Below are 11,171 nucleotides of genomic sequence, written 5' to 3' on the forward strand. Positions count from 1 at the left end.
AGAATGAGGTTTCAAAACAGGACAGGCAAACATGTTTGCCTGTCATCAAACAGGTGATTAAATTAGGTATCTTCCAGAAGACGTACATGAACTTAAGTATTTTTAAGGGTTTCTGTATATTGTGGAAGTACAGATATATAGATTGTCTTAGTTAGCTCTGGGTTTCCCTTGTAGCTCAGTTGGTAAAGAATCTGCCTGCAGTGGAGGAGACCCGGGTTCAGTCCTGGGTTGGGAAGATCCCTTGGAGAAGGAAATGGTGACCCACTCCAGGATCCTTGCCTGGAAAATCTCATGGACAGAGGAGCCTGGTGGGCTATAGTCCATGGGGTCGCAAGGAGTTGGGCACTACTGAGCGACTAACACTAACTTACTTACTAGTTAGCTCTGAGCTAAGTGACATTTACAGTCCACTAAACTCTACCCTGGTATCTCAGAACAACATGATGAGTTTCTGTTAGGGTTTCATGCCACCGGAAAACAAAGTTTAAGGATTCACTGTGAGTGATTCAAGTAATTCACCTTCTTAAATTAAATTTAAGCTAGAATAATCTTATTACAAATTCTGCACCACAAAGGCACATGTTTAACTCCACCACTCCAAATATATACCTGTAATAATGATCATGGCAAAAGCTGCAAAGCCAGCGTCATCCTCTCCCTTCACGATCTGTGCTCCCCCTTGCGGGTCTGTAAGAAACACGTAGAAGAATTCCTGTCCCTCGGGTTCACCATCATCCAGAATTGGAATTGACACTTTACGTTCTCTTTCTCCATCTACAAACCCAAGGATGAGAGTCTGTGCTCCAAAATCTTCTTCTTCAGTTGCCCACGTTAGGTTGGAAATTCCATGGCTGTCAGGAAAGGGCAATGCGTTTGGTCCCTTCTGAGCAGATCTTTCACCGAAAGTTCTCACTGTTATGCTGACGTTGCCAGTAGACCCACCAGTTCTCCGGACAAGGACCTCTGCAGCGGTCAACGTGCCATCCTCCATTTCCTCTTCGACGTAAATAACAGGGGGCCCAAGACTAAATGTTCCATGAACGGAGGTATCTGTAGCTACAGTGGCCACATTAGGCTTCTCAGACATGGCAGAGGTCCCAGCAAGAGTGACAAGGGTCTCAAGGATGGGAGATACGCCAGTCACCTCTGTAACCACGGCGACCACTTTGGTGGGTTGTGGAACGGCAGTGATCTCGGTTGTGTCAGGGTGTGTGGTGGCGGAGTCGGTTTCCAGCGGAAGGGCTGTGTCCACTGCTGTGGTCACAGCGGTCTCGGGGAAAGACGCATCCGTTCCTGCCAGGTCATCATTATCCAATATTGTGATCACCGCCACGCTGAAATCTCGATTCAGGCATGGTCTCCAATTAGCATCAAATTTTGGGAACCCTTTAACTTCCACTGAAGTTAGATTAATGTAAAAAATTTCTTCTGTCTCAGGAAGTTCATCGTCAATAATAATGATTTCAAAATCGACCTCAGCTTGGAATCTTTGGAAAAGCAGCTCCCCGTTCTGAACAGGCTCAAAGTCTTCCCGGGGCTTTGCCCTCCCTGCAGTTGTCTGATAAGAAACTTTAATAAGCTCCCCGTGGAACCCAAACAGTCTTTGTACATGTAATCTGATCATCTGTGTATCCTCCGACACAATGATATTTCTTGAACTGGGGGAAAATTGAAAGACTCCCATTGGTTCAATTTCAGCAACAGTGAAACCTGACCTGGAAAAAAAAATTAAACCATGAGAGAACTGATTTAAAAAAACAGGGCTACCACTTATGGAGAGTCATCTTTCACATGTGGAAGATGCTGCTCATGAGGGCATCTTAAAAATGACATGCCCTTTCAAATTCCGTAAACCCCTACTTACTTATTGATGAACATACCAGAGAACAAGAAATGAACCAACAGAAGCTGCAATGGCAGGTGACAGGACCTAACAAGCGTTAGCAAGGTGAGGCGCTCAGAGGTCTTGCTCTGTTTCTCCAATCACCCCACAGCAGCTCTTTGAAGGATCTGAAATGGCAGGTTCTCTCAGCACACAGGGGACCAAAATCAAAGTCTCACAGTCTGGGTGTCAGTCAGGTTTCCGATCTACCAGGCAGGAACAGTTGCCCCTCCTAGATGTAAAAATGCTTGCTGGTTTCAACTGGCCAGTAATGGGACTATTCTCTCACACGAATGTTGCTAAAATCTTATACATGAATTGGAAGAGTCATCCATAATTGATACTGATCTGTTCCTAGTGCTTTCATGTGGAATTCTGTAGGCTTCCCTTGTGCCTCAGCTGGTAAAGAATCCACCTGCAATGTGGGAGACCCAGGTTTGATCCCTGGGCTGGGAAGATCCCCTGGAGAAGGGAAAGGCTACCCACTCCAGTATTCTGGCCTGGAGAATTCCATGGACTGTACAGTCCATGGGGTCACAAAGAGTCAGACACGACTGAGTGACTTTCACTTCACTTCATGGAATTCTGTTGTGATTTAATCAGTTATATCAGAAGTAACACCGGTAGCCCATCAGCCTAATCCAGACCACAGACATAATTTCTCTGGCTAACAGATTTTTTTTTCCATCTAAATTTAGATGCATTCAGGGAGGACAACTGAGAGCCATCACTTTCTATTGCCAGTCGTAGTTGTGAGTTCAGACAGAGGCCAGACAGCCTAGGTTCAACTCACGGCCCAGCACTTATTATCTGTGTGACACTGGGCCCATTATACAATCTATCTGTGACTCGTTTCCTTTATCTATAAAATGGGACTAACAATAGTATCTATGTCCTATGGTGACCTTGAACAGTAAAAGCAGGAGTAAACGAATATAAATACATATACATATAAAGAGGCAATGCCTGGTCTAGGGTAAGCCCTATAAAACTGTCAGCCTGAATTACTTTGCTATACTGCAGAAATTAACACAATATTGTAAGTCAATTATACTTCAATAAAATAAACTGCTAGCTATTACTGCTATTATTAAAGGCAACTGAATCTGTTAACCTAAAATACACTGTGTCCACTTTTTGATTAGCACATGTTAAATCAAAAGCCATACTGAATTACACCAACCAATATCTCCCATACATAAACGTGTACGCAAATATACTCGAACACGTATTAGTTTTGCCCACACACTTTTCCCAGTTTCCAAATAAGTAAACTAAAGAGCAGGAAGATCATGTAACTTTCCCAAAGTCACCCAGCAAGTAAGTGACAGAGGCAGGATTAAACCAGGAGTCTGGCTCTAAGATCTGTTCTCTGCTGTTCTGATCAAGTCCATCCCATGTATAAGAAAACTCAACTGCTTTTGGCCGGGACATATTTACCTGCAAATATACTGGTATAAATTTAACTCAAAAGTCACAGTATTATCCTACTATGATTTCTTATTCTTACTCTTTGTCTCTAAGGAAAATCAGATATTGTGGGCTAACTTTTCAGAAGACAGTTCCCTTTTAAAATAGATGGCTTTGCCATCATGGTTCTTACTGGAGATGGCACCCCAAGCCAACATTCTCAAGTTAGAGGTCATGATAAGCTCTATTCATGCAAGCAGTGTGTGGTGGCATCTTTGGCATGAAGGCCACGTGTTGCTCTGAACTAAAACTGGTTTTGTCTCTGCTTCAAGGAGACAAATCCTTCTGTCTTTTTTGTTTGAACCAGTAAATTCCAGCTTATCCCTCAGGGACTTTCTTGGCTGAAAATCAATCAAGGGGGTCTTACCGAAGCTGAGCCCCACTGGGGACACTGCTCTGCACTCCAGAGAGGTGAATGACAAAGGCCTCCAGCCGCCCGGGGCTTGGGTGTGTCCAAAGCAAGACTCTTTTACTTTCTTCTCCATGGGAAAAGGAAAGCCTCCCTGACAGGGAACATGGAAAGGGAAGCAGGGTTTCATTTCTTTGAGTTCTTAAATTGGGATTCAACTCTTAAACATATAGTAAAATCTTTCCTTTTCCCAAATTCTATGACGGTCTACAAAAGGCAAAACATTTAAAAAGCCAGTGGTGGGGGTAGGGTGTAAATAAACTTAGAGGAAGCTCCGGAGACCACATAAACCTTGCCTTCAATCCTGTCTACTCTACAAGGTAGAGGTCAAACCATCCAACACTGGCATGTCACTGACCCTCACAGAACTAATGGTATAACTAAAAACTAAAGTAGATGAAATAACAGCTGCTTTACTATTAGAAATATTCAGTTCAACACATACATGGATATAAGAGTGTGTCTTTTTGATTATTGTATTGGGACTTCCCTTAGCTCAGATTAAATTGAAGAAAGTAGGGAAAACCTCCAGACCATTCAGGTTGTGACCTAAATCAAATCCCTAACGATTATACAGTGGAAGTGAGAAACAGATTTAAGGGACTAGATCTGATAGACAGAGTGCCTGAGGAACTATGGACGGAGACTCATGACATTGTACAGGAGACAGGAATCAAAACCATCCCCAAGAAGAAGAAATGCAAAAAAGCATAATGGCTGTCTGAGGAGGCCTTACAAATAACTAGGAAAAGAAGGGAAGCAAAAAGCAAAGGAGAAAAGGAAAGATATACCCATTTGAATGCAGAGTTCCAAAGAATAACAAGGAGAAATAAGAAAGCCTTCCTCAGGGATCAGTGCAAGGAAATAGAGGAAAACAGCAGAATGGAAAGACTAGAGATCTCTTCAAGAAAACAGAGATGCCCAGGGAACATTTCATGCAAAGATGGGGTCAATAAAGGACAGAAACGGTATGGACCTAACAGAAGCAGAAGATGTTAAGAAGAGGTGGCAAGAATACATGGAAGAACTATACAAAAAAGATCCTCACGATCCAGGTAATCATGATGGTATGATCACTCATCTAGAGCCAGACATCCTGGAATGCGAGGTCAAGTGGGCCTTAGGAAGCATCACTATGTACAAAGCTAGTGGAGGTGATGGAATTCCAGCTGAACTACTGCCAATCCTAAAAGATGATGCTGTGAAAGTGCTGCACTCAATATGCCAGCAAATTTGGAAAACTCAGCAGTGGCCACAGGACTGGAAAAGGTCAGTTTTCATTTCAATCCCAAAGAAAGGCAATGCCAAAGAATGCTCACACTACCACACAATTGCACTCATCTCACATGCTAGCAAAGTAATGCTCAAAATTCTCCAAGCCAGGCTTCAGCAACACATGAACCGTGAACTTCCAGATGTTCAAGCTGATTTTAGAAGAGGCAGAGGAACCAGAGATCAAATTGCCAATATCTGCTGGATCATCGAAAAAGCAAGAGAGTCCCAGAAAAACATCTATTTCTGCTTTATTGACTACGCCAAAGCCTTTGACTGTGTGGATCACAATAAACTGTGAAGGAGATGGGAATACCAGACCACCTGGCCTGCCTCTTGAGAAATGTGTATGCAGGTCAGGAAGCAACAGTTAGAACTAGACACAGAACAACAGACTGGTTCTAATAGGAAAAGGAGTATGTCAAGACTGTATACTGTCACTCTGCTTATTTAACTTATATGCAGAGTACATCATGAGAAATGCTGGGCTGGATGAAGCACAAGCTGGAATCAAGACTGCTGGGAGAAATATCAATAACCTCAGATATGCAGATGACACCACCCTTATAGCAGAAAGTGAAGCAGAACTAAAGAACCTCTTGATGAAAGTGAAAGAAGAGAGTGAAGAAGTTGGCTTAAAGCTCAACATTCAGAAAACTAAGATCATGGCATCTGGTCCCATCACTTCATGGCAAACAGATGGGGAAACAGTGGAAACAGTGTCAGACTCTATTTTGGGGGGCTCCAAAATCACTGCAGAGGGTGAGTGCAGCCATGAAATTAAAAGATGCTTGCTTCTTGGAAGAAAAGTTAGGACCAACCTAGACAGAATATTAAAAAGCAGAGACATTACTGTGCCAACAAAGGTCCCTCTAGTCAAGGTTAATGGTTTTTCCACTAGTCATGTATGTATGTGAGAGTTGAACTATAAAGAAAGCTGAGCACAGAAGAATTGATGCTTTTGAAACTGTGGTGTTGGAAAAGACTCTTTTTTTTTTTTTTTTTGGAAAAGACTCTTGAGAGTCCCTTGAACTGCAAGGAGATCCAACCAGTCCATCCTAAAGGAGATCAGTCCTGAATATTCACTGGAAGGACTGATGTTGAAGCTGAAATGCCATTACTTCAGCCACCTGATGCAAAGAGCTGACTCATTGGAAAAGACCCTGATGCTGGGAAAGATTGAAGGCAGGAGGAGAAGGGGATGACAGAGGATGAGATGGTTGGATGGTATCACCGACTCAATGGACATGGGTTTGGGTGGACTCCGGGAGTTGGTGACGGACAGGGAGCCCTGGTGAGCTGCAGTCCATGGGGTCACAAAGAGCTGGACATGACTGAGCGACTGAACTGAACTGAACTGATAGCTCAGATGGTAAAGAACCTGCCTGCAACGCAGGAGACCCAGGTTCGATCCCTGGGTCAGGAAGATCCCCTGGAGAAGGAAATGACAATCCACTCCAGTATTCTTGCCTGGAGAATCCCATGGACAGAGGGGCCTCACGGGCTACAGTCCAAGGGGTCGCAAAGAGTCGGATATGACTAAGCGAGCGACACACACAGCACACACATGGGCCAGAGCACTCCATGGGCCTCATGGTTACTTTTAACAAACTCCTCACGTATAAACCTGGGGTTTCCCAGGAGACTCAGTGGTAAAGAGTCTCCCTGCTGTGCAGGAGATGTGGGTTTATACGCTGGATCAAGAAGATTTTCTGGAGTAGGAAATAGCAACCCACTCCAGTATTCTTGCCTGGGAGATCCCACAGACAGAGGAGCCTGGCAAGCTACAGTCCATGGGGTAGCAAAGAGTCAGACATGACAGCAACTGAACAACATGTTTAAACAGAGCAGGCTACTTACGACCATTATTTTCAGGTGAGGTATGATGTTCTTAATTTCAGTGCAATTCTGATCACTTAAATATGAGAAGACTGTATTAGAAGGCAAAGAGCTAGCTCATTCATTGTCCAGAGTAAAGAGAATCAAAGAAAATTAGTGGCCAATGATACATTTCCATGTTCTACAGATAAAATCTTAGAAAAGACACAACTCACCTACTTTGGGGGTCATGTTGCCAACAGTAGTGAATTCAGGGATTTCTGACCCAGGGACGTATCCAGCCGCCCAGGAAACTTTGAGAGACCCATACGTGCCTCTCCTAGAAATCACAGCTTGGCTTGTTCCGGCAGTGATGTCCGTGAGTGGAAAAGCAGTAGATTCAAACCCAACCTGAGAGAAAACATGCTTAGAATATTTTCTCTTTCTCTAAAAGTTCCTGTTTTCTTAGGAGTGGGTTAAAAGTCAACTTTCTCTTAGTTTACACAGTATATGTCTCTGCTCTAAAATACTCTTGATTAAAGAGTAGTATTTAAGAAATGGCATCTGAAATTTGAAAACGTATCCTATTTATAATTTTGATAATAGTTTATAGCTTTGTTTTTTTATCAAAATGTAAGCCTCTGAATTAACACTATCTAAAAATACAACTGTAACTCTGGTTAAATGACAAGATTAAAAATGGCATTTTAATGACTTGTTATGGGTCTTTATATGGGAGTATAAAGAAAGCTGAGTGCCGAGGCTATGGCTTTTCCAGTAGTCATATGTGGATGTGAGAGATGGACTATAAAGAAAGCTGAGCACCAAAGAATTGATGCTTTTGAACTGTGGTGTTGGAGAAGATGCTTGAGAGTCCCTTGGACTGCAAGGAGATCCAACCAGTCCATCCTAAAGGAAATCAGTCCTGAATATTCATTGGAAGGACTGATGCTGAAGCTGAAACTCCAATACTTTGGCGACCTGATGCGAAGAACTGATGCACTGGAAAAGACACTGATGCTGGGAAAGATTGAAGGATGGAGAAGGGGACGACAGAGAATGAGACGGTTGGATGGCATCACTGACTCAATGGACATGAGTTTGAGTAAACTCCGGGAGTTGGTGATGGACAAGGAGGCCTGGCGTGCTGCAGTCCATGGGGTCACAGAGAGTCAGACAAGACTGAGCGACTGAACTGATGGGTCTTTATAGAAACTGTTTTGTATAAAACTAAACTTTGACTTCTTTCTGAGATACAACAATAAATTTATAAAGTGAGTACCATGAACTAGATTTTCTAGTAAGGATTTTTTCAGCCTTTGATTCAATTTAATATCTTTTGTTGAGGATCATAAATCTTTAAGATTTTTTAAAATAATGATTTTTTTCACCCACATAAAGGAAGATCTGATTTTCAGGGTCAACCTTCCCAAAGTACCCTGGGATTTATACATTAAAATAAGTTCTGGTCAGAGAATAGAAATAAAACCAGATTTCTGGCTTCACACTGTTATTTGGACAACTTAGTTTACCTCTTTTGTTCCAAGTATCTATAAATTTGGGATACCATAGGCTCAACAGTTTTATATTAAGACTCATCTTCCCCATTTTAAATTGGACTGGAGAGGGGCAGAAAAGTGTGAGACAGGGCCATAGGACAGCTTCTGAAGCCACAGAAAAGAAAAACAACAACTTCAATTTGACACCAGTCTAGATTCCCTATTTCAGCAAGTCTTCTGCTTAGCAACTGCCAAAATCTGTAGTGTATCTCAGCTCATGCTTGCTACATGGTTAAAGGCTGTTAGAAAGTATCCGAGCTACATCACAAGTGTGCATGCACACACACACAATACACACACACTCAAATACTGGTGAGGAGTACAGAAGGACACAGCAAGGACAGAAGGACACAGCAAGGACAGAAGAACACTATGACTGGCCGTCATCTGGCCCTTTGAGGTGACACAATGTTGTGACCACAAGCACAGACAAGGAGTAGAAAACAGTTCACTACACCAAATGAACGGTTCAGGCTGAAAGGAATCTTTGTTATAACGACCCATGAACAAAAGAAGATAAAACGTCAACGCATGATACTCTATACGCTCAGTCTCTCTTGAACAGAGGAGGTGCAGCCAAAAACCAATCCTCTCAGTTATTTTTAACGCTGTGGGTTCCACTTTAGGGGCAAAGCAAATTCATCCCCTGGGAAGTAGCAGCCCGGGAGGCAGTAACTTGAAGACCATCCCCTTTACGGCCACAGACCCCGTTAGTAAACTGTGGGCCAGACCTCACCACGCCTGCCATGAGTGTCTATCTGGACAGACGCCACGTCCACTTCCTGGTCAAGCTGAAGGAACCCCCCTCTGAGGGAACAGGACACAAGCTGGTATCTTCTCATGGTTTATAAAACACAGACATTACACAGCCAGAGGCAGCAGCCCTGTCTTGTTCCCACACTGACAGAATCGGCCTACACAGGAAGCGAAGTCCTCAAGGCATTCTCTGTTCTCATGTGAGTTATGAAGTGATTGGGGAACAACCTTCCCTAACATGAACTTAGGCAGGAGATTCAAATACCTAAGTGTGCCACTAGCATTCATCTACGTTAGCACAAGCTTGCCACAGTAAAAAGAGCCCCACAGATTAAATATTCACAATGCTAGTAAAAGAAAGTCTGAAATATTAATGGATGCTTCATTCTCATTTTAATTTTTTAGCATAAAATGTCTCAATATTAAATACTCATTATCAGGAAAAAAACAAGTTTTGACTCTAAGTGACCATTATTTTAAAGATTCTATACCTTACATTCAAATAAAAATTCTATACCTTATATTCTACAAGATACAGACTTTTTTAAACTGAAAAAGGAGATATGGTTTTCCACCTACTGACAAAAATTGCCAAATTATTTTCAGATAGTGTATCCATAATGCTTAAACTTGATATTCACAGGATTACAGATTTAAGGAATCAAACTCACAGACTCTTAGTCCTTTCTGTAAGAGCTGCCCTCCAGTGGTTCCGAGGGAGTACCACACCCAGTGCCAAGTACCTGAGAATTGGCAGCTTTCTCTGGAACTGGAAGGACGGCGGATTTTGCTTCCTGGAGAATTTTGGGCACGCCATAGAAATTTCCACCAACAAGCATCACAGTCACCAGCTGTAAGGTGAAATTCGAGCCCAGAGGTAGGAAGACCTATAAACAAACAGTGTAAGTGACTTTTTATTAGTAAAAGATAATTTTCAAAGAAAAATACTGACATTTGAAGTGAGCCATTAGCACTCATTCTGTATCAATCTCATCAATATATGTCCTTTCCCCCAGATTATAAAACAAAGGTCCATGATGAAGACTTTCAGGCTAAGAGTGAGAGTCATATATTATTAAAAAATACCACAAATTTTCAAATTCACCACGCATGCCTGGGTGTGTTATGCTTAGTCACTCAGCCATGTCCAACTCTTTGCGACCCTATGGACTGTAGCCCACCAGGCTCCTCTGTCCATGGGATTCTCCAGGCAAGAATACTGGAGTGGGTTGTCATGCCCTCCTCCAGGGGATCTTTCCAACCCAGGGATCGAACCCAGGTCTCCCACATTACAGGCAGATTCCATCCGAGCCACCAAGGAAACCCAAGAATACTGCAGTGGTAGCCTATCCCTTCTCCAGGGCATCTTCTAGACCCAGGAACTGAACCGGGGTCTCCTGCACTGCAGGAGGATTCTTTACCAGCTGAGTTACTGGGAAGCCAGTAACTTGAAGAATGACGAGAATCCCAGGAGTATCAGTGATAGAATCACATGTTCCAGGAATGGAGGGAGCACAGTGGTGAAAAGTGTCAGCTCCTAAAAGCAGCAAAACTCACTTTCTCCTTCTTCACTGGGTTCAGTTCAGTTTAGTTGCTCAGTCGTGTCTGACTCTTTGAGACCCCATGAACCGCAGAACACCAGGCTTCCCTGTCCATCACCAACTCTCGGAGTCCACCCAAACCCATGTCATTGAATCAATATTCCATCCAACATCTCATCCTCTGTCGTCCCTTCTCCTACTGCCCTCAATCTTCTAGCATCAGATCTTTTCAATGAGCACTCTTCGCAGGGTGGCCAAAGTATTGGAGTTTCACTTCAGCATCAGTTCCTCAATGAACACCAGGACTGATCTCCTTTAGATGGACTGTTGGATCTCTTGCAGTCCAAGAGACTCTCAGCTCTTTCCAACTCACAGTTTCAAAATAGCATCAATTCTTCACGCTCAGCTTCTTACAGTCCAACTCTCAATCCATTACATGACCATCGGAAAAACCATAGCCTTGA

General features: G+C 43.0%; 1 protein-coding gene across 1 annotated transcript in view; it reads right to left on the minus strand.

Annotated features, from left to right (window-relative positions):
• ADGRV1 (adhesion G protein-coupled receptor V1) overlaps positions 1–11,171 on the minus strand; it is a 541,109-nt gene that overhangs the window by 327,979 nt on the left and 201,959 nt on the right. The window contains exons 71-74 of the mRNA XM_043464669.1: positions 9,910–10,053; positions 7,088–7,262; positions 3,720–3,855; positions 610–1,715 (exon numbers count right to left, since the gene is read on the minus strand). Coding sequence (XP_043320604.1) covers positions 610–1,715; positions 3,720–3,855; positions 7,088–7,262; positions 9,910–10,053 — 1,561 coding nt within the window. The remainder of the gene's footprint in view (positions 1–609; positions 1,716–3,719; positions 3,856–7,087; positions 7,263–9,909; positions 10,054–11,171) is intronic.

This window comes from Cervus canadensis, chromosome 4, assembly GCF_019320065.1.
Source record: "Cervus canadensis isolate Bull #8, Minnesota chromosome 4, ASM1932006v1, whole genome shotgun sequence".
NCBI lineage: Eukaryota > Metazoa > Chordata > Mammalia > Artiodactyla > Cervidae > Cervus > Cervus canadensis.